General features: G+C 38.7%; 2 protein-coding genes across 5 annotated transcripts in view; one reads left to right on the forward strand and one right to left on the reverse strand.

Annotated features, from left to right (window-relative positions):
• The window catches only part of EFR3A (EFR3 homolog A), a 109,211-nt gene extending 92,447 nt beyond the window's left edge, over positions 1 to 16,764 (forward strand). For all 4 annotated transcript variants that reach the window (XM_057734699.1, XM_057734701.1, XM_057734700.1 and 1 more), the window contains 5 exons: positions 59 to 150; positions 4,779 to 4,827; positions 9,026 to 9,129; positions 9,649 to 9,698; positions 13,894 to 16,764. In XM_057734699.1, the coding sequence (XP_057590682.1) occupies positions 59 to 150; positions 4,779 to 4,827; positions 9,026 to 9,129; positions 9,649 to 9,698; positions 13,894 to 13,999 (401 nt within the window). In that variant the 3' untranslated portion in view covers positions 14,000 to 16,764. The remainder of the gene's footprint in view (positions 1 to 58; positions 151 to 4,778; positions 4,828 to 9,025; positions 9,130 to 9,648; positions 9,699 to 13,893) is intronic.
• A 4,172-nt stretch (positions 16,765 to 20,936) lies between these two features.
• OC90 (otoconin 90) overlaps positions 20,937 to 23,300 on the reverse strand; it is a 36,064-nt gene continuing 33,700 nt past the window's right edge. Inside the window, exon 14 of the mRNA XM_057737010.1 lies at positions 20,937 to 21,320. Coding sequence (XP_057592993.1) covers positions 21,028 to 21,320 — 293 coding nt within the window. The 3' untranslated portion in view covers positions 20,937 to 21,027. The remainder of the gene's footprint in view (positions 21,321 to 23,300) is intronic.

Here is a 23,300-nt window from a genome sequence, read left to right on the forward strand (position 1 = left end):
TGTAAATGACATATCATTTCTAACTAGCAAATAATGGGGAAATTTTTTTCAATTTTAGATGAAGATCGACTTTCTAGAAGGAAAAGTATTGTGGACACTGTATCCATTCAGGTGGATATCTTACCCAACAGCATTCCTTCTGATGATGTGGTAAGTTGCTGAAAGTTTATGACCAAGTACTATCTTGAGATAGACATCGCTTTAAAAGTTTTTGCCCCTCCACACTTTTAAGCAGTAGCAAATACAACTCTGAATTATCCTCAGAGTCAACAAAAATTGTTAGTAGAAGTTAATCTCATTTAGCCTTGAACTTATTTATAATTTATTTTACTGAACTCATTTCTGATACCTTTAAAGATACATAAACTTAATATTATGTGTTAGGATATCACTAGATTTCACAGTGTAGTAAAAGGAATCATAAGATAGAACTTAGTTTTTTTATAAGTAAGAGATGCTACACAAGGCCTGTTATTAAATAGGTAGGCCCTCTAATCCTATTTATTTTTAAAGATTTATGAAACATAAGTTGTGAGAATAAATGGAATTAAACACTCTTATGTAAAGCCAAATGCTCACTACTTTTAGAAAGTTTCAAAATTTAACCTATGAGAGAAAAATTGTTTAAATCATTCTGGATTGTGAATATAGTGGGTTTAATGTAGGCTAAGCTGTATCAGTGACCTGTGTACTCTTTAAGGAGTTATTTGAAACGTCATAGATTTAATGTTCTCCTCCTGTTTCAATAGAGCACAAGAGTGTACCCTCCTGAGTTATAGGAAGAAAAAGCAGCCAGTTTCTCTAGGACTTATCCACACAAGTCAGCAGAGACTTTTTTGATAGTCAAGTAAAAGTGCCGACGTGCCATGTCAAGTCAGCCTCCTCCTTGTGGTTTATCCATTGTTTGCCTTCCTAGGTATTTCATTTTCTCGTTGGTACAGTGTAAATAATTAAAAGAATATCCACATAAGAAAAGGGGAAGGAAGTTGTCTGAATTCATGCTTTCTCAGCCTCCATTCTCCCTCCTGCTTCCAACCCCATCAGTTAATTTGTCTTCAGGAATTAAAACTATTTGGTGGCCGGGGTACAGCCAATTAATTTATATGTTTTATGCTTTTTAACTCCCTATTATGTAGAATTAATCACTTTTATCAAGAAATTATCTGTGGAGCAGGGGAGTAATTGGAATAGGCAGTTAGTGTTCATTTTGGAACTTGGGACTTTTAGGTTGATTTAAGGTTGGTTTCTTACCAGTTTAAGACTCAAGAAAAGCATCTTCCCTAAATTCCACCTCTTCAAAGCCACTTTAATCCTTATCCTCCTTACTAGCAAGAGGTTACCTTGCTCACTATCTGTTTTAATGATTATGAATTTGCTGCTATTACCTTTTGAGGGAAGAAATTCGTCCAAAGCCTAACTTTATACTTGGCAACAGTGCAGTCTGTTTTTATTGACTGGTATTTTTCCATTTGCCTTTTGTTAACTATTTTATTTCTTTTAAAAATACGTATATAGCGCCTCAGATGGTTGCAAAGAATCAGTCTATTTTGATAAAAAGAGCTGAAAAAACATTTGCATGAAGATATAATGTAGGGGAAGATTCTTGAGCATGAATTTTACATTAAAAGTTCATTAATATATTTGTTAACTTATTAAAGATCCTTTTGTTTTATCTTTGCTATAACTATAAATCCTAAGTCAAATATGCCTCACCCTCAGTGTTTGAAAATTTAAGAACAGTTTAATATAAGGTTTACTTGAGCACATTGGAGTTTCAAACTCATTTACCATTATGGTATCTGATTTTGTGTGTTAGGAATGGTTGTTTAAATACCAGAAGAGAGAATAACAGTACCTTCTGGGCTAAAACTAATTAATTTCATTACATGGACAGGAGAAATTCTCATCAGTTAGGTATTCACCAGTTAATGGTGTAACAAAATATCAAACTGAGAATAAGTATGTTTGCTAACAGTGAATCAAATTAAAAAATTGCTCCTTTGAAAAAACGTTATTTCATCAAAATTATTTGAAATTGTATGTCCGTAATCCCACTTAGTCCTCAGATATATTTAACACCTGCTTTTAGAGCTTGTGACTTTTTTAAAAAGAATGTTGTTAGATGGAGATCATAGCAAAACTTTTGTTTTCCCCAGATATAACTCAGCTGATTACTATGGTCTGTTAAAATACCTGGTCCATTTCTGAAGTCTGTCAGTTCTAACATTTACAATTCAAATTTTAGCCCACAGTGAATCACTTAGTGAAATTCTAAAAACTGCCCTATATACGTAAAAGATAGCTAAATTAAATTAAGGTATTCAAGAAGGTAAATCGCTAAAATAGAATAGAGGCGTCTCTGCCTCCTGAAGTTAAATGATCAGCTTGACTAACAGCATAAAGCACCATAGGCGTGATTCTTTGATCTCTGGTGCTCTCTCTGAGCCCCATCAGCACAACTGATATGCATAGTGGATATGAGTAAAACCTGAAATCATGACTCAGTTCTTCTCTAAAAGGTAATAGTCAGTGCTTGATTATTTGGGGAATGGATGGGAGGTTATATGTATTAAATTTTGATTACATATTAAATTTTTTATACAAAATTAAGTCACTGTTTGACTGAGAAGAATTGTCACTTATTCTAGGACAAATTACGTATCTTTCTTTTATACATACATACTCCTGCCTTTTTCTCAAATACAACTGAAGGAACCTATACGTGTGCCAACAGAAGAAGAACACTCGCGTCAAGTAAATACTAGTCAGAACCTGCTATGCTAAGTGCTGTAAAATTACTGAGGTATCAGTGGAAGCGACATAACAACTAGTCTGGTTGGAAAAAGATGAATAGCAGATTTTATGCAGCCCAAGGGCGTTGTACAGTCTAAGTTAGAGTTATAGGTCGTGCATTAGGCAGAAGTCGTAAAGAGTAAAAGGAATGTTGAAACTCCTCTGGGATCATGCCTTTGCACCATTTCTCTGTAACTGCAGCACAGCCAATGTTTTCTATAGACTTGGAACAGGCTGTAGTTTGCTTAAGCACCAAATGAAGTAGGTGGCATGTATTTAGCAGCTACTTTGTATGGAAAACATGAGTCATTAAAATTAGTGTAAAGAAATTGCTCTTTTTAAAAAATAGAATGCATAGAAGGAAAGAGTAGGAGACAGGATTGAAGCCAAGTTACAGAAGGTTTTATCACCAGGCTGAGGGCTTTGTGTATACTTTGGTAGAAAGTGGGGAAACACTGAAATTTGGACCGTGTCATTATCAGAGTTGTCCCTTCATAAAAGGTGTGACTAAGCTACATTAGAAAGAAGAGACTGAAGGTAGAGAGGCCAGGTGGGAGATGCTTATGATAGTTTGCACTTGAGGTGACGAGGGGCTGGAGTAGCCAGGCTAGAGATGAGGGAGAGGAATAGGAGAGCAGGAGTTTCCGATTCTGGAGGCAGAATACGGAGGACCAACAAGGAACTTAAAGGGATTTAGAGGAAGGAGGTTAAAAAAAGGAGAGGGACAGAGTGACTTGGAGGTTTTTGATGCTGGAAGAATGCATCATCATTATCCAAATTAAGGAAAACAACAAATAGAAAAGAGTTATTAGATAAAATACTTTAGCTCTTCACTTATCCGGGATTGAACAGTTAATAAGTAAAACTTCTCCCTAATAAGAATCTTGACCTTCTAGCTTCTCCTGTGTTCTTTCTCCTATACTATAGTTGTTTCTCAAAAGTGTAAAGCTCTTAACCAGTTGCAAGAACAACTTTGAACTACTAGATTGCTTCTAGGTGCAAATAATTGACCAGCCAGAGCCTAATCTTGTATATCTGCTCCAGATATCTAGAACAAAGCAACTGAAGATTCCCAAGTTTAATCTGACTTCAACTAGAAATATGAACCCTCAGTTAAAAAACTGAGGTAGTGGAACCCTTGCTGCTTGATTCCCAGCTAAAGCCTTTGTATTACAGAGAAGCTAAGGTGCAAAGCATGAAGTCTTTTGCTTTCATTAGTCTTGCTGCCTTAGACTTAGCAAAAAGAAGCTCACAAGCTAAAATTAGGGATGACCAGAGTCCCAGGCAAGTACTCATGTATCATTTCTTAACTTTTATTCAGAGATACTGTAGTAACTGAATATGTTATTCCTTCTGAAAATGTGCTAGCGCCACAGAAAGTATTGCTGACTTTTTTTATAGCGCTTGATTTCATACCTTTTATATGTCTTAAAGCACAAGAGATTTGAAAGCTTCAAGTAAAAGGGTGTTTCTGGAGAATAAGGCTTGGTGATTGACCTTAAAAGATCCAGAATATGATTAAGATATTGGTTAACTATACTCATTGAACCCTTCCCAAAGTAGTGATTCTTGCTTTTAAACCATTTAAAGTTTTAAGATTATTTCACTTTTGATTTGTAAACTGTATGTGGTACCTTAAAACTATGGAGGGTATGGAATACTTAGTTTTCATTTATTACATAGCTGAAGCTGCATTTATATATAATCTCTTCCTTGAATATTAGTTGGGTTGCCTTAAAGGTTGCTAATTCTGCCAGCCTAACATCAGTCTATGGACTTGTTTGGGGAACCACTGCGGTAGGCCATTGTTAAAACCAGTGAAAACATGGAGATTATTTGATACTGTTGAGTATAATCACAAATCCAGCCAACACAAAAGAGAGAAAATATTTGTAAAAGTTCTTAGATGACCTATAATTGGGTGAAGGTATCGTTTACATAGACCTTTCTTAACTCTTTTTTTACTTAAAATCACTTTTCTCTAGGTTAGTAACACTGAAGAAATCACCTTTGAAGCATTAAAGAAAGCAATTGGTGAGATTTTTGCTTGTTAAGTCTCCTAGTATTTTCCTAGCTTATCTTTATCTTACTGCTTGTTTAGATGCCGTAATTAACAGAGGCAGTGTGACAAATGTATGTACTATTGATTTGTATATAAATATATAATCACTTTATTAGCTTATGTTCTTCAGGCTTTTGTAATTGTCCTGTCTTGTCATAGATAATTATTTTCCTTTGTATAGACTGACTTTTCTAGAACTATGAAAGCATATCACCATGTATTTGAATGCCACCCTTATTTGGTGGCCAGTATTCAGGCTGCCTGAATTTATGAGAAATAGTCAGTATATTTCCTTTTATAGGAGATAGGCAGATGAAAATTCTGAGAGAATTAATAGAGTGATTTTTAGTAGGCATATAACAGCGTAATTAGTGTGTTTCTAATGGGGTAAGAGAAAGGAGCTGGCTGAAATTGTCAGCAGGCATGATAGTGTATCACATTAATCCTTGCGATTTTATCAGTGAGAACATTGAGGCAGAGAAATTAACAACTCTCCTGAGATCACACAGCTAGTAAATACCGAAGCCAAATTTCATACACAGGTCTGACTGACTCCGTAATCTTTTCGCTTATCTTTGCACTTATCAGTAGTACTCTGATTTTTTTCTCCTGTGGCCTTTATGGAAATAAATTTTACCTTATATAATTTGTCTCCTTTAAAAATTTTTGAAATGATTCTTTCAATTAAGTATTAATATATATTCCTGCTAGGCTAATGATACCTTGATCTCAATTCATTTCTAATTGGTAAAGCAATAGAGGGTGGAAATTGACTTTCATCATAGAGAGTGGAAATTGGCTCTCAGTTTTTAAGAAATAGTAGAATAAGAAAATCATTATCAAGGGAAGTGAAGTGCTCTAGTACCCATCATACGTGAAATAAGATCTAACCTTTTTCAGCTTAATCTATTAGAGGATTTTTTTTTCTTATTGTAATATAATATCACATTTGCCAAAATGAAATTAATTGAATTTAGTAAGCAATTTTTGAACACCCATTATATACAACATACTTTGAGACATTTAAAAATTAGTAAGATGTGCTGAGGAATTTACAGTGGCAGCGGTTCTCAAAGTATGTATTTGGATCCCTGGAGCCCCAGAGGGACTCTTTCAAGGGATCCTTCAAGTCAGAAAGTATTTTCAGCATAATACTAAGACATTATTTGCCTTTGTACTGCATAGATTAACGTGAATGAAGGCATCAACCTGGACTAGTGGTCATTGCATTCTTCAGCACCACCGAGTCCCAGTTACTTTTAAAAGGCACGGTTTCTCTTAAGAATGCCCTTGAAGAATCAGTACAGATGATTAATTTTATTAATCGTATCCCATGAATACATGCCTTTGGGAAGCACTTCTTTGATTGCTTTGATTTGCAAGCAGAACTAGTTGATTTTTATAAGGAACATCACTTTTACTTTAAAAAAAAAAGACAGAAAACATATGGTATTTGAAAGGAAGCTGTCACTTCAAGAGGAAAAAAAAACACCCTGACAATATGTGCTCCCGATGATAAAATTAGCATTTTTTAACAAAATTAGAATTTTGAAGTTTGTGTCTGCCACTCTGAGTATGACAGTTCCCCAATATTTATTTAAAGACTTTTCTAATGAGGTCAGTGGTAATAACTAACAAATGTGATTTTAGAGAGTATTTTACAGTGAAATATGTCTGCATTTAGAATATCTGCGTAAACCAGTGGAGCAGTATTCTAGATAACCATTGCATGATGCTACAAAATCATGCATGAGTAAAGCTCTATTCAAAGTGTAGAACAGATTAACAGATGTTAATATAACCGGTAACAAAAAGTTCATTAATAAGGTTTCAAATTCCATATTGCAACTAACTTTTAAGAGACTACCACTTGTCAGGTTTTGTTGTAGTGTCTAAGAAGAAATAGCTATAATTCTGTGAAAAGGCTGTTGAATTACTCTTTCCCAATACATACCTGTGTGTGTTTAGTTTTTCTTTATATACTTCAATCAAAATAACATATTTGAGTGGATTAAATGTGTTTGCAGATAGAATCCAGCTGCCTTCTATTGTCAGACAAAGAGATTAGCAAAAATATAAAACAATGCCATTCTCTTCACTAAATTTTTTATTTTAGAAAATATGGTTATTTTTTCATTAAACAAATATTATGTTATAGTAGTTTCATTTTTTAATGAATTGAATGAATTTTTTTTTATAAAGTTACTTTGATTAACCAACTCTTTTTGTTTGTTTGTTTGTTTTATTGGCTGTGTTGGGTCTTTTTTGCTGTGCGCAGGCTTTCTTTTAGTTGCGGTGAGTGGGGGCTACTCTTCGGTGTGGTGCGCGGGCTCCTCATCGCCATGGCTTCTCTTGTTGTGGAGCACAGGCTCTAGACGTGTGAGCTTCAGTAGTTGCAGCACATGGGCTCATTAGTTGTGACTCACGGGCTCTAAAGCGCAGGCTCAATAGTTGTGGCACACGGGCTTAGCTGCTCCACGGCATGTGGGCTCTTCCTGGAGCAGGGATCAAACCCGTGTCCCCTGCATTGGCAGGCGGATTCTCAACCACTGCGCCACCCAGGAAGCCCTGAATAAATTTTTTTTAAGTCTCATTTTTATATTCTAATATGGAAAACATCAAATGATGTAACACGTAAAGAAAGCTATTTGGCTTTCTTAATAATTTTTCAGAGTATAAAGGAGTCTTGAAACCAAAAAGTTTGAGAACTGCTAATGCGTGGAAACCAAAAAGTTTGAGAACTGCTAATGCATGGACTAATGCATGGAAAACAAACTTGCTGCCTGCAGGCCAAATTCAGGTGGACGTATTATTTTCAGAAATTGAATTTGAATAAAGACCAGGGATGTATGCTCAGCTTGCCCAAGTCCTGTTTTCCTACTGCTTTGTCTGCCATAATTTAAACATTTATGTTTCCTGCCTGGCTGCTGGCACGTTTGAGCTTGTGACCCTGGTCTAGTGAACACTGGAGATGTGATCATAATTCTATATTATAGTCATTCAGAAAAAGTACATAAATTCTACAACTTTGTTGACCTGCCACAATTTCAGAGGAGGAAAAAACCTATTTCCTTGGTACTTGTTATTTCTACTTTTTAAAACTAGCTAACTGTTACCTACAGTTTATCTACCTGAAGAACAGTTCTGTTTGAAGAACCTTGAACAGAATGCATTTCGTCTTACGAAATTCTTGACCAGGAAAATGAAAAAATGCTAAAGAGTTATTGAGTTGTTACAGTAGACTATCAACAACTAAGGCATTAATTAGCCTTCTTTTCATATTCTTAAGCAAATAGACACCATTATTATATCAGTAGTATCAAAAAGATAGACATTTATTATTTTATTATCTCACAAACTTTGGCCAGACCACACATCATCTTACTATTAAAAAAAACCCTTTTCAAATTGTAGAAGATAAATGGAAAAGGCTAAAACAGTATGGTTCCACATGACCCTATCTGTATCGCACTCATGCCATTCATTGTCAAGTTTAACAAACTTTGTTTTTCGTTTTGGTTTGGTTTTTTAAATTTTTGACGGTGTTGGGTCTTTTTTGCTGCACATGGGCTTTCTCTAGTTGTGGCGATCTGGGGCTACTCTTCGTTGCAGCATGTGGGCTTCTTATTGTGGTGGCTTCTCTTATTGTGGAGCACAGGCTCTAGGCACGTGGGCTTCAGTAGTTGCGGCACACGGGCTTAGTTGCTCCGTGGCATGTGGGCTTTTCCCAGACCAGGGATCAAATCCGTGTCCCCTTTATTGGTGGCGGATGCTTAGCCACTGCACCACCAGGGAAGTCTCCAAACTTAATTTAGTACCTCATACGTGCAAGGGCATGATTATTAATAAAAGAATCATCCTTCAGGAAGGGCCTTGAAGTTGTTTGATTTGTAGGAAGTTGTCATGCTTCTGCCTTTTTTGGTAAAAGAGACAAAGGTAGTCTATGAAAAAGAGTTTTGTGCTTTGTAATTTTTTAATATTTTTATATGTTTGCTTTCTAACCTTAACTAAGACATTTTAAGGATGTTACACTTTGCTTTTTTCCCTATACAAGTAGTCCTATAAATTACCCTTATTTTTTATTTATAGATCATTTGCTCTTATGGTCATTGGCAAGGTTCTATGAAATTCTTTATTCCTTTTAATGGGTCTTTTTAAACATTTATGTAGATACCAGTGGAATGGAAGAACAGGAAAAGGAAAAGAGGCGTCTAGTGATAGAGAAATTCCAGAAAGCACCTTTTGAAGAAATAGCAGCACAGTGTGAATCCAAAGTAAGTGAACACATGATGAAGGGGGTGGGAGTGGAGTTTGATTTTGTAGAAGTTTTTATGGTAATTGGTAGGTGGGTTCCAAGCTTTAAGCAGATGTCAGTAGAACTCAAGGTAGTGCATTATATAGGGACTGGAAACTATGAAGATGAAGCTATGAAGCCTAAATAATTTCTTTGTGTAATGTAAGCTGATGGGAATGGCAGATCCCAAATTAAATGTTAATAATTGTGGTTGCTTTGAAACTTTTTTTGCAATGGTTTTCATTGATTTGGCTGTAGATATGTTGTTTTGTGTGCCTATCCATTTGTCTTTACCAGTAAGACTAGGAAAGAAATAAAAGATAAACTTTACGTTAAATTCCAGTGTATGAGACAGATAAAACCAAAACATTAAAGCATTCTGTACTGTCAGCTTAATAGTTACAGTTACGCTTTGTCCTTTAAATCACACTTGTATTATTACATATGGGTATTCGGAAAATAATAGATCCATTCTTAGCATTTTTTTTCTCTTTTTTAGGCAAATTTGCTTCATGATAGACTTGCTCAAATATTGGAACTCACAATACGGTAAGGGTTTTGGTACTACACAAGCAATAAAACAACAAAATAGAAACTATTAGACCCCTATAAATTTGTGGCTTTTTAAGTAATTGTGCTTTTCATTTAGGGTAAACACGAGGTCATATTGGTCTCTTTGTCATAGTAGTTCTTCTGTTTATTGGATGGTCTGATACCATTTCTTGTACAGGTGGCTTCTAGCTTTTCTAGCTTTCCCTTTTAGACCATTTATTCCTTTAAAATGGTTCTATATGGACATTTGAGTAATTGGGAGACTCTCATTCTAATGATACGTTTAACAAGGTATTGAAAATTTCTCAGATTTAACCATTATGACCTATAAAAACTACAGTTTTACATGGTTCAACCTCGTAGTTCTTTCCAGGGCAGTAACAATTCTCCCTGTGGCTCGCTTGAATTATTGATCTTTACTTGAGTTTTCCTACGTTGTGTCTGTTTGAGTCCTGTTATTAGTTATAGTTGTCCCTCCATATCCACAGATTCTGCATTCACAAATTCAACCAACTGTGTATCAAAAATATTTGGGAAAAAAATCCCAGAAAGTTCCAAAAATCAAAACTTGAATTTGCTGCATGCTGGCAACTATTTACATAGCATTTACATTGTATTAGGTATTATGAGTCATTTAGAGATGATGTAAAGTGTAAGGGAGGATGTGTGCAGGTCATATGTCAATACTGCTGCATTTGATATGAGCATTCCAAGGATTTTGTTATCTGTGTCCTGGAACCAATCCCCTGTTGGATACCATTGAACCATTGTATTTTATGCTTTAGAAACAAGGTATCTAACATTGGTTATTCTGTGTGTATGGACACACATTATTATGTAATGAAGCACATGACAGAGGGAAAGAAAAACTCCAGGTTCCATCTAAGGAAAGAACTTCTGCATATTCTTATATTGACTTCAGTGTGGAGACTGGTCTGTGTATAAGATGGCATAGTAAAGGAGCCATAGATAGAAGCTGTGCTTCTGAAATTTTTTTCTATATCAGCTGTATCTTTTATATTTTCAGCTGATTAACTAAATCTATTTTGTTTCAAACCCTGTATCCTATAAATAGAATAAACAGGTAGATGCTTTAGTTCACTTGCTTTTTTTTCCCAGCCTTTTTTCTGCCTTCATATGCAAGGCACCTTTTCATCAGTATAACATCTTATTCTAGGCATTTACCACCATTTCTGCCACCCTCCACTAGGCTGAGAATCACTCATTTATAAAAGTTCAGTACGGAGAATCAGACTAAAATATGCAACATGCTATATACCTTGGACTCAGGGAAAATTGCTGGGTATGGGCATTTACACACAGCCTAAAAGTTGGGAGTTAAAGTTTTATTTGGGGACCTTCCTGAGGACTGTAGCCCGGGAGACAGCCTCTCAGATGCTTTGGGGAACTGCTCCGAAGAAGTAGGGGAGGAGCCAAGATATATAGGTGTTTTTGTTGGGAAAAAACATATAGTCAAACATCAGAAGATTACTGCTGATCACAAAGAGCAGCACATCTCAGGGTGATGATTTTAGTGCTTTTCTGTATTTGGGAAGGTGCAAGGATCTGGGTTCATTGAAGTTATTCCTTAGATACGCATCTTAACTGTCTGGGGCCAGTATCCAAAGAACAGAATGCTTCCTGTTTTTCTCCATCCTGCAGTCCCCTCAGGACACACCATTGTGGGGGACTGCAGGGGCTATGGCGGATCATGTAGAACTGGAATGGCAGACAGCATTCCCTGTCCACAACTTCCTTGATGCCTATTACTTGTAATAGTAAATATCTACCTGCTTTGTACCTGTTGTTTTTCCTAATCCTCACCACAGTCCTGAAAAGTTAGGTAGATACTATTTTTTTTTTCCAGGTAAAGACACTGAGGCTTAGAGAAGTAAAGTAACTTGCTGAAGTTTATCCAGCTAGTGAGTGGAAATAATCAAAATTCACATCCATAACTCATATTCTTAAAAGAAATGTTGCTAGAGACTGCCATGCTGCATTCAGTCACACTGTCATAACTATATGGATTTAGTATTTTAGAATAAGTATTATCACTAATTCTCTTTTATTGGTACTGCAACTACTACTGATAATTTGTGTTTATTAAACCTTATTGCTAACAGTTATGTATTGAACACTTATAGTGTTCTAGGCACTGTGCTAAGTGCATTCTTTAATTTATTGTTTACAACAGATTTTAAAAATGTGTAGTGATTATTTTTACTTTACAAATGTATAAACAGATGCACATAGAATTAGGTAATTTATCCAAGGTCATCTAGTTAGGAAGAAGTAGTTCTGAGTACCTACATGATACAAGAAATGAAATAGACTTGTTAATGTACCTTCAGGGTTTTCCATTTCTATCTGATATATTTCCTCTTGTTACTTTACCTCATTCTAACTGTCAGATAGAGAAGAGTTTGTATTCTTGAGAAAAGAAACAAAATAGGCAGTATTATATCTCAGTTTCCATTGTTCCTTCATTCACTTTGACCTTAGTACAATAAGAAAAAAATTACAAGAAATGCAGAGGAGCAGGAAAATACAGAAAAAGAATAAGCAGCCCCACAGATGATTGATCCAGTTATTGGAATTAATAGATAATGACCTTGAAAGAACACACACGTGTCAGAATTTAAAGGAAAAAATATGTATATTTTAGGAGAGAAATGGAAACTCTAAAAAAGAACTGAATTGTAGTTCAAGAACTGAATGTTATAACAGCGGAAAGAAAAAAAAATGTCATTGGCAGGGCTTAATACTATATTGGACATTATAGAAGAATTCATATACATTGCTTATAGGAGTATAAAATGGTGTACTTTGCAAAACTTTGGCAGTCTTACAAAGTTAAACATATACCTGCTCTTGATCCTGTAATCCAATTTCTCAGTATTTACCCAGAGAAATGAAAACTTAGATTCACAAAAAGACACGTACATGAATGTTTTAGCAGCTTTTTTCATCATTACCAGGTGTTTATCAACAGGAGAATGGAGAGAGAGTAGACAAATAGTGGTACTTTTAATATAGTGAAATACTGTTCAGCAGGGAAAATGCAACATATTTGTGGGATAAATTTTAAAAAAGACATCGAGCAAAAGAGATCAGACATAAAAGAGTATAGCTTGTATGGACCATTCCTACAGGCTGTGTAGACCATTCACATGGAATTCAAGAACAAGCGACACTAATCTTCAGCAACAGGGATCAGAACATAGTTATGGCTGGATGTGGGTGTATGTGTGTAGGTACATGGGAATAGGGAGAAATTGGTTCAGGACACAAAAGAACTTCTTTGAATGATGAAAGTGTCAGTATCTTTATCCGTGGGAGAGATAGAAATGAAGTAATGAATTGAGGAAAAGCATTGGTATCATATGACAGAAGATCAGTTTCCCAAATTGATGAGAAAAATATCTAAGTAGAAATATAAGCAGTGGACTTAAATAGACAGTTCATTTTAAAAGAAACACAAAATGGATACTAAATCTACAGAGGTACATAGCATTAGTAGTAACCCAAAACATGAAAATAAGAATGAATTCCCTTTTGCCTGCCAGACTGCCAGAGATTAAAACAAGAAAAAAGAATGATTATACCCAATATTTATAACAGTGTAAGAGGGTGGGTGCACTCAGGTGTTGAAAGTATTTGCCAGTATTCTTGCAATGTATACTGGTCTCAAAATTGTGAATACACTTTGATGCAGAAATTCTGTGCGTGAGACTGTGAACCAAGGAGACAGGATGAAATTATGTATGTGTAAGACTGTCGGCATTATTTATAATAATGAAAAATGGAAATGAACCTACATCTGTCCATTGAAATAAATCAATTATAATATATCTATATTGAAATACCATGCTGTGGTCCTCAAAAGAGGCTGATATATATGTATAAAAGATTTTTTACTACAAGGCACGCTTACATGAATGGGTATGGTGTAATCCCATAGTAAAAATTATATATATATATTGAAAGGAAAACATCTAGTTTAGACTTAAGAACAGCCTGGTACCACTGTGATCTATGTGCCATGCCACCTCATGGCTGGCCCGCAACCCTGTCATGCTGATCCCTGCGATGAAGGCGGCTCACTCTGCTGTCGGCAGGTAGTAACGAGAACACTCTGAAATGAACAGCTTTTCAGCTCACCTGTTGACAGTGCCTCGCTCTTCTCTTACAGTCCTCCTCCCAGTCCATCAGGAACACTAACCATTACTTCTGGGCACGCCCAATACCAGTCTGTCCCGGTCTACGAGATGAAGTTTCCAGATCTGTGTGTGTACTGAGTGGCTCACGAAGACTCCAGCATAAAACCTAAAAATTAGAGCCAAGCTGAATTTTCAGGATTTACTTAATGTGTATTAACATACTTCTTGAAAATTATGATGGAATTTATCTTTAACCAAATGCTTGGCATATCAGATTAGATATTTTGCTGCTATGTTATATGATTTAGAGTACTTTTGAAGATAGGTTTATGCCATGTTAATTTTTTTTTTGCGGTTCCTGATGGCTTTTTAAAATTGAATGTATATTGGTCTCACGTAAATTCTTTGTTAAGTAGTATATTTAAAATTTTTCACAAACACATAATTAAAAAAAACTAAGCCTTCAGAGGGTTGAAGATGTATGAAGTGTCTACTGTATTTCTTAGACATCTACGCAACTGCTTAAAATTCAGATTTCTTTTGTTTTTCTTTATCTGCAAAAGCATACAAATATATTCCTAATCCTGGGGCTGCAAAACTGTTCTGTGGCTTTTTGTCCCCACGTCTTAGATGTTGTGATGGGCATCCCTCTGTTCGTTCGCTGTGACAATATGTGACAGTCATTCCTCAACTTGTTTATGGTAATGACATTTACTGAGTAATATTCCTAGAATATGACCCTAAAATCTCCATATTTTAAACTGTCTAGTTCTTGTAATACTGTGTTTTCTGCCAAAAGTTTGACCATTCTACTTGAGAGTCTTAGAGCTTGCTTTTGGAGTACCAAACTGTGCAATATTTTTTACATCATAAGATGTATTAGTTTACAGACTTTGCTTTGAAATTATAGTAGCATTTTGCTGTGGCTCCATTAATTAAATGAGCTATATATTCAGTATAGGAAAAAAGACATTTAAAACAGCTACTAGTTCACCTGTGAAGAGTGTATACATTTTGATTTCTGTTGAGAGCATATTCATTTACATTTTTATATTGTGCATTGTTTTAAATCCTCATAGTCAAAAAATGCCCCAAATGGACTTCTAAATGGTAAGATTTGAACTGCAACTTGTATGCATCTCTGTTTAGGATTTGTGATATTACATTTGAAAAGAGTGCCTATGGGTTTAGCATTTGAGGAGTGTGCTAAAGATTGTCATTTAAGCTTGTGCTGATTTAAGCCACCAAGATTACACGTGCTGACACACTTACAGTGTTTTCTTAAAATTGTGTACATTTTAGTGAATTCCATCACAAAGCAAAAATGAGCAATTTTCTTTGCAACTCTTATAAAATTCTTTTAGGACGTTTTTATAAAATAATCTGTTTATAATTCTACTACTTTTTCAGATTTGATTCCTTTTTACATAAAACAACACACACATCAAAAATTGTAACCCAAAAAACAATTGCATTTTTAGCATTAGCTTCTGTTTGAAAAATTGCAGTGAAGAATGGCATGTTATTACTTTGTGTTGACAATTATTTGGGCATCTTTAATAAAAATAAAAAAGTAAGGAAGTAATAATAGAATAAGCATACTCAGAATTTTTTTGAATATTTAAACCAGCATCTTGAAACATCTTGCAAAATATCCTAGTCTTTTTAAACTTATGAAATGACACTCAAGCATCCTGGGTGGTTCAGTCAATGTAGATAAACAAGACATTGTTTTCCAAGTAATAGTGCAATCACCAGTAGGGAGTTAAATGGCCCCATTGCAGCTGTCACTGTAACTTTACCTCTTGACCAGGTAAAATGTTTCACCACTTATAGGCCAAGTTTTATGTTTTTTTTTTCTCCCTTTTTTTCTTCTGTATTTTTAAAGAAAGATATTAACTTTTGATTTTGCAAAAATCTAAGCAGGGGGACATGCAAAAACAATCATCATCCACTTGGATGTCATTTTATAGATTAACACTGTGTGCTTTTGTATGAAAAAAATATATAATTTAATAGTATAAGAAAAGAAGATATATATTCATTTGCACTCATGCAAAACAAACTTTGCTGTACAGAATTTCATGTTTCTCTGTGATTTAAAAATGCACATATAAAAAAAAATAAAATAAAAATGCACATATAGCATGTAAAGGAAAACCATTTCAGGTAATGTTTATCACACCTTTCTCTTGGTCTGTTTGTAAACTGTGGGTTGGGTTTTGTGGGGGGTTTTTCTTGTTGTAGTTGTTGTTTTTTAATCATAGTAGACTTCTGTACATCCTAGATTACTGAACTGGTCTTGGTAACAACGATTCCCAAGAAATGAGGGGTCTGTCTTTTCTTAGGCTTGCTGTCCCTTCCAGGAGATTGCAGGAGATTCTGCACGTCATAGGTATGCCTACTTTGTTACAGCCAGTTTGGATAGAAAGTTTAGGATTTATTGAAGTTCACTGTATTGCTATATTTTTTGTAGATATTTAAAACTCTTAATAAAAACTGTTAATCATTCTCTTTTTGCTGTGTACTATTGCTTATATCATTCATTTTTTCCTTTGACATTGAATAGTTAACATTTAAATGTTCGTCCTATACTTGTGTTGTCTTTGCTTATATAGAGTCATTGGAGTTAACCTAAATACACACCACACACACCACACACACACACACACACACACACACTCTTAATACTTCTGAACTTACTATCCTTTAGAATCATAATACTATACTTAACCAGCAGTTAACTTCCCTTTCCTCACAGTCTCTCTCTTCTTCCTGTCTGAAAATGGTACTAATTTGTTTTATTCATGCCAATATATGTACTAAATGTGATGAATTGAGTTTTTTGAAATGTAAAAATTTACTGTGCAATTCATATGTAAGCAATAAAACAAATCAAATTACTTCTGTATAAGTACATTTTTGTAATAGCCATTGCATTTATTAAACTTATTCAGTATTTTGCTTTAGTTAAAAGTGAAGAACTTTAAATGAAAATCAAGTTGCCAAATGGATTCATCCTCACATACATTGGAAGAATCAGAACTGTAACTGCTGTTGTGATAAGAGACAGGTAAGATTAAGCTCTTGGTGTGTGCTTGTGAAAGCACCGCTGTCACGTCTGCATCAGTCTTAATGTTTGTCTTTTCAGCCCTACCTCTTCGCTGTATAAATTACATGAAGCCTCTCGCTAAACAAATAGCTCCTCTCTAGTACCCTGTGCCACCTGGTTTGCTTTCCTCCTGCTGGCAGAGCTGTGCACCGTAGCCAGATGGGCTTCAGGGACTTCCTTTAGGAGTTTAGCAAAGCAGTGAGAAGCACGGGCTCTGGGTTCAATCCCCCCCCCGCCACTTCCTGGCCGAGTGGCCTTAGGCAAGTTAACTTAACTTTGAGCTTTGGAGTCTGTAAAAGGAGGGTAGTATGTTCCGCCCTCAGGGGTTATCTGTTGAGGAGTAAGTGAACTACTTGGAAGAGGTTTGTTGTGTCATGTCTGCGTGGCACAGAGTAGACACTGAGTCAGAGTTTGTTATTAATAACCCTTGAGTTCACTCTGCATAGGGTCTTCAGCAACCTGGGCAGCTGTCTCAGCTCCGCAGTCTTAGGCCAGTCCCTCCAGTTTTCTGAACCTGTTTTCTTGCGGTGTGAAATGAGCAGCGCAAATGACACACTGTCTCATATGCTTTCTTTTCAGTGGTAATTTTTTCACATCCTGTCCTCTCATCTGATGCGTAAGTTCACCTGAATGGAGAAGCAGAGCCGGTGTGGAGCATCAGACTTCACATGTTAGTGTTGCTGTATTACATTCACCTTGTACTTACACTTGGAGTCACAGGCAGACTTAGGAAGCCACTGACTTAGCCTAGGATCTCCCAGAGCAGCGTCTGAGACAAAGGCTTATATGTAGGAATTACACTGGGAAGTGATTCCAGGGAACCCCAGCCAAGTGAAGTGGAAGGAGAAAGAGCTCATTTATGAACTCTTTAGGTGACTGGAAATCCAGCCTATGGGACGAGTCTCATGAAATAATCTCAGAACTGTCCGCCCAGGTGATGGAAGCTGGGGAAGCATATATCCTTGGTTTCTGTTCATGGTCAAGGGTGGCCCCGTTGACATTAACTCCCCTATGTTTTTGGAGTGTGTGTGCTTGTGTACCGGGCAGTTTCCCAAGATGTGCCGTGCCTTTCTCTCAGAAAAGTCCAGTGTCCAGTGCAAGAAGTGTGAACTTGCAGAAGGCAGGCAGTCAGATCCACCCCCACTCACGAGGCAGATTGAAGCCTGTGTGGACCCGGTTATCACAGCAGGATCTGGAGTAAGAAGTGGGGTTAGATGATGTGAAGTCAGGCAAAAGATATCCAACATAGCACCACCTAGTGTGGTATTTAAGGACAAGACTAAATCTAGGAGCATCAGATTTATAATTTCCTGTTTCCACCATCTTGTTTGATGAGCCATGGGAGAGATTTTAATGATGGGAGATTTTAGGACATGTTTGCATGCTGATTAGAATGATACAGAAGAGGGATAAATTGATATAGAATAAAAGAAATATTTGCAGGAATCGAAGCCCTGGAAAAGGCAATAGGGCACCGTACCCAGCACATAGGTGGAGGGATTGACCTTTGATATGAATAAGGAACACTTTTTACATTGTAACAAGGGGGAAGTCAAAGACCCCCGGGGAATTTTGTAGCTATGGTGGCAGAAAGATCAGGGCATTCCCACTGGGAAACTTCAGTTTTCTCAATGGACTATTAAGCGAGGTTGTTGTTGCTAGACAATTTGCCACGTGCCTTGCACTTATCTTTTTTTAAAATTATTTTTTATTAGTTATCTATTTTATACATGTTAGCATATATATATCAGCCCCAGTCTCCCAATTCATCCCACCCAACCCCGCCCCCCCGCCATGTGCCTTGCTTTTCTGCATGTCTTGTGAACCAAGACACTACCCTTATTCTAGATTATCTTCTTTAAGGATATAGTACAGCATACAGACTTGGAACACAGACATGGTGTCTCCCTTTGGAGCCAAGGGCAGGCCTGCTTCTTGTCCTATATAATACAGACAATCTCTTGCTGGGGTAAAGGTCAGGCAGGCTTATGGCCAATTATAAAAATCTGAGGTTCCCTGTATAATGAAACCCACATGTGTGCAGGTGTTACCTGACCCTCTGCCTTGACGCAGGGCTTGAGGAACCATCATAAATGCTGATACTCAGGCTACTGCTGTAACTGTAGGTAAGAAAGTCCTTTGTCTCTGACCCAAGCATCTCCTGTCTTCTGCCAGCATCCATGATATGCAAAGTAACTTGTTAAGTTGCAAATAAGGTAACATCTCAGACCCTTTGCAGCTCTGGACAGTTCTCAGCTGAGAGCAAGGGGAGATGTGGAAGGTTTGAGGAGAGGGGGAATGGGACCAAACAGCTGACTTGGAGAGCAGGAAAATCAGGTTACTAAGGAAAGGTTGAGCATCCATTTGATGTTTTTGTGGTCATGAACTTCAAGTGAAGTGGGTCAGCTCAGTTGCTTTTTTTTCCTTCAGTGACATTCAACTGCCTCAGGTAAAGGTGTGGAGAAGATAGGCGGTCACCATACAAGTGGGTGGCCTAGCACGGTGACCGCCGGGGGAAGTGGACACTTAGTACATACCTGCTGGGTTAAAGGAAGGGAATGCCATCGGCGGCATATCTCACCTTGACCACTGTAGTGCGTGTGGGCTGATTGACAGCTGCTCTCAGCTGCATTTCTTTGCCTAAAGGCTTCCTCTGGGCACCGGAGCCCCCTTGCCCCCACATGCAGCAGGCAGGAAGCATCACCCTCCATGGGAGTAAAGAATGATCTGACAGAAGTTGGTCTCTCCTCTCCCGGGATGTGTGTGTGTGTGTGTGTGTGTGTGTGAGATGTGTATTCTACATCCAGTGGCAACTGCTTTGATAATGCAGCCTTCACTGGCTCCCATTCCTCTGCCATCTTAGCTCTTCACTCTCCTATCAGTATTTCCTGCACTTTCCAAATAAACCACTTGCCCTCAAGTCCTTGTCTAAGGATCCACTTCTGGGAGAATCCAAATCTAAGCTGTTACTTAAGGTCACATTGTTCAAAAGATTCCGATGTGTTGGATTCATCAGAAGGTGCTCATCGGTGATTTCCCTGGAAGGTAGGGAAGGATATCAGCTATTGGCTTGGCACCACAACCTTTTGATTTCTTAAGGTTTTCAGTTCTTTAACTTCAGGATAGTTCCACACCATGAGAAGGTCACGCATATGAACTCTTCAGAGGCTCTGCTTTCCCGCCTGTCCGAGGAGCAGGCAGGGACCCCATATCATCTCACTGCAGGACACATGATTTATGGAAATTGAGAACCAAGGATATGATGTGAGCCATACAGTTTGTGTCCTTACCGACTATTGAGGGGGATTCTGGAGGCTCATTGCCTTTTGCCTGGTGCACAGTAAAATCTCTATCAGGTGGGTGGGTGGATATAATTTCAGTTTTTTGTAATTCCCGTTATATTAGTCTGTGTGCGAGTGGGCATGTGCATTCCCCAAACTTCCAGTCACTGGGATAAACCCTACTTTTTAAAAATAAATTTAATATTGCCAGACCCAAGACAGGGTTATCAGTGATTCTTCATGGTGGTGGCTGTGGCCACTCTCTTAATAACATCCCAGAAGAGCTGTCATCTCGGTGCTTGGCATACATACATCTTTGGTGGGTTATTGGTGACCCATAGGCGATCTCATAAGATTAATTAAATATACTCCCTTCTGTATTTTTTTAATAGAAGGAAAAGAAAGTTTCAGTGATTAGGGAGTGGAGATATTTTGTCCCCTCAGTTCCTCTCTCATCTTACCTTTGCAATCTATTCATGTGTCAGTATCTACAACATTTATTCAAAACCAAACAAAACAAACATTGATTGGAATATTTATTGAGCTTCCACAGTCACTCCAGGAAGCACAGAACCACCCCCTCGTCTGCCTTCTCCAAAGGCACATTCGAATGTGAGCTAACAAACAGGTCACAATGCATGTGCACAAGGGTCTCCCTGCCTCTCCCTGCTTTGAGCCTCTGCTGAGGACAGGGAGGATGGAGATGGGCCCAGAGAGGTTATGTAGCAGGAGGGACAGAATGACAAGGTGTGCTGGTCATTTTCTCCAGGAATCTATCTGGGGCCAGGTTGTGGCCTGGTCGCCAAGACACCAGGTGACTTCCCCAGGAATCTTCTGGTTCTTCTCAGGCCCTCTGTGTGGGGCGGGGCCTCCTCGCTGTTCTCCTCGGAGCTGGAGCCAAGGGAGGAAGCTGAAGCCCCGCCATCCTCGCAGGACGGCCGGTTGCCCTGGCACTCTTGTCTGCCAGGCAACTTGAGGCTTTGGTTGTGGAAGGCAGAGGCCATGCATTCGGCCGCTGTCTGGTCACAGGCACAGAGCAGCTTCACGCACAGGCCCTGCCCCACACCTTAGGGGGCAAGAACAGAGTAGCAGACCTGAGATACTGCAGGATGCCTGCTCCATCCACCCTGTCTTCCCCAGTCCATCTTGAACCTCTTGGTCCCTGCGTACACTGATTCTTCTATTGGGAATATTATTAACTTTCTCCTCCTGGTTAACTCATACTTGTCTGGCAAGAATCCACTTGGCACACCCCCGCCCCCTCCAGAGAGCTTCCTTGAGCCCCTTTGGCTAAAGGGAGAATCTTTCCTGTGGGTTCCCATCGAATCCCACCCTCTGGTTCTTTCTATCACAGCAGAAATATATATATTTTTGCTATTTGTATTTTGTTTGCTCAGTCTGGAAACCCTACTTTATTTCTTGAAGGTGTCAGTTGCATGCAGTGGGGGTGGAGTGCAGAGCATCCGTGTGACTCAAAAGAAATAACATGTTTGAAGGTGCTCCGACATAGACGAGCATTCTGCAAATGTCATCCTTGTCTGTTGTTTTCAAAGATGTATTTGGTCTGCTTCATTTTTTTTGTCTGATCCTACCGGGAAATATTCATCAATGAGATCGACCAGACCTTCTCTCATCACACTGACCCTCCAAATCTCCAACCCTGGCCTCCACATCAGCCCCAGACACACTCGTTGCATCTCCACAGCAGGAAGCAGAAAAAAGAGAAACAGGAGAGCAGAGTGGACACAGGCATGAGCCTCTTCCCCAGAGCAGCTCTGCACGTCCGCCCTGTGCCTCGTGTAGGGCAGCCCGGGCTCACAGCGGGTCAGAACCGGCTCACTGAAGCTGCGTAGGAGTTCAGACGACACACACAGTCTTCCTGGATTCAGTGAGAGCAGAGGGATGAAGGCACCCTTCAGCTGTGCAGGTGGGATTAAGGTGTGATTGCATCACCGACAACACTGATCATCTGATCCTGTCACTCCTGGGCTCTCAACCCACCCCAGCTCCTCACCCCCTAGAGGACGAAGTGTAAAGGGTTCAGCCTTGGGTTCGTGATCTGGTACCTGTCTCCCCAACCTCACCTTGTACCACCGTAGTCCCGCCACCCCCACTTTCTGTTCCCAAAATACAGGACCCCGTGTCGTTCCCAAACTGCCAGGAGCCCCTAAAATGCCACAATCTTTCTCTTCTCTTTTCTTGGAACCCCCACACCCAGCATGGCCATCTGGGAACCTGTTAACCTCTTGGAAAATCTCCTTCACTGCCCCTTCTAACCTCTCCCAAATCCTCCCATCTGGGCTTCCGTATTCCAAGGGCTCAAAACCCCTTTCCACACGATCCCTCCCAGGTGCCTGTACCACCACTAGCAATACTAGTGAATCTAGAAGAGTCCCTTGCTGGTCTCTTCCCTCCAGGCTGTGAGCAGTTTGAAGCAGAGATCACGTCTGTTCACTGTGTTCCTAGTTCTCGATGGAGAGTGTTTGGATAAGCAGCTAATTGGGTAAATAAATGAGTGAGTGAGTGACCTGTAAAGCACAGAGCTCCTGGGAGGTAAGAGGCACACAGGATCCTCCAAGGCCGGGATTCTTGGAGGCTGAGGAATGAAGCAGCACTGAAGCCTCAGCCCGGGGCTTCCCCAGATAAAAAGTGAGGGTGAGACAAACCCTCGCAGGGCTCTTGACAAATGCCATGAGGACCATTTCCTTTTAAACTGCAAAGCGTAAGGGAAATGCATTCACTGATGTAGATGAGGAGCTGCAGCCAGAGAATGAAGGTGAAGCCAGTTCTAAAGCCGGCCTGGCAGAGTGAGGCCCCTAGGGGTGGGGCTGTTTCCGAATGTCCCCCACCCCCCACCCGCCAGACCCTGAATGGCCACGGAGGCGCCTCCAGCTTCCACCCCTGGGAGGAGTGGAGATGCAGGCTCCCCTCTCCCTGCAGCCAGAGCTGCTCCCCTTTCCTATGGGGTTCCTCAGGAGACCTCACTTGGGAAGAGACCCACTGGCACTATGAAGACTCAGTTCTGGGTCTGAGGCTCTATGGTTTC

The sequence above is a fragment of the Hippopotamus amphibius genome, chromosome 5, assembly GCF_030028045.1.
Source record: "Hippopotamus amphibius kiboko isolate mHipAmp2 chromosome 5, mHipAmp2.hap2, whole genome shotgun sequence".
NCBI lineage: Eukaryota > Metazoa > Chordata > Mammalia > Artiodactyla > Hippopotamidae > Hippopotamus > Hippopotamus amphibius.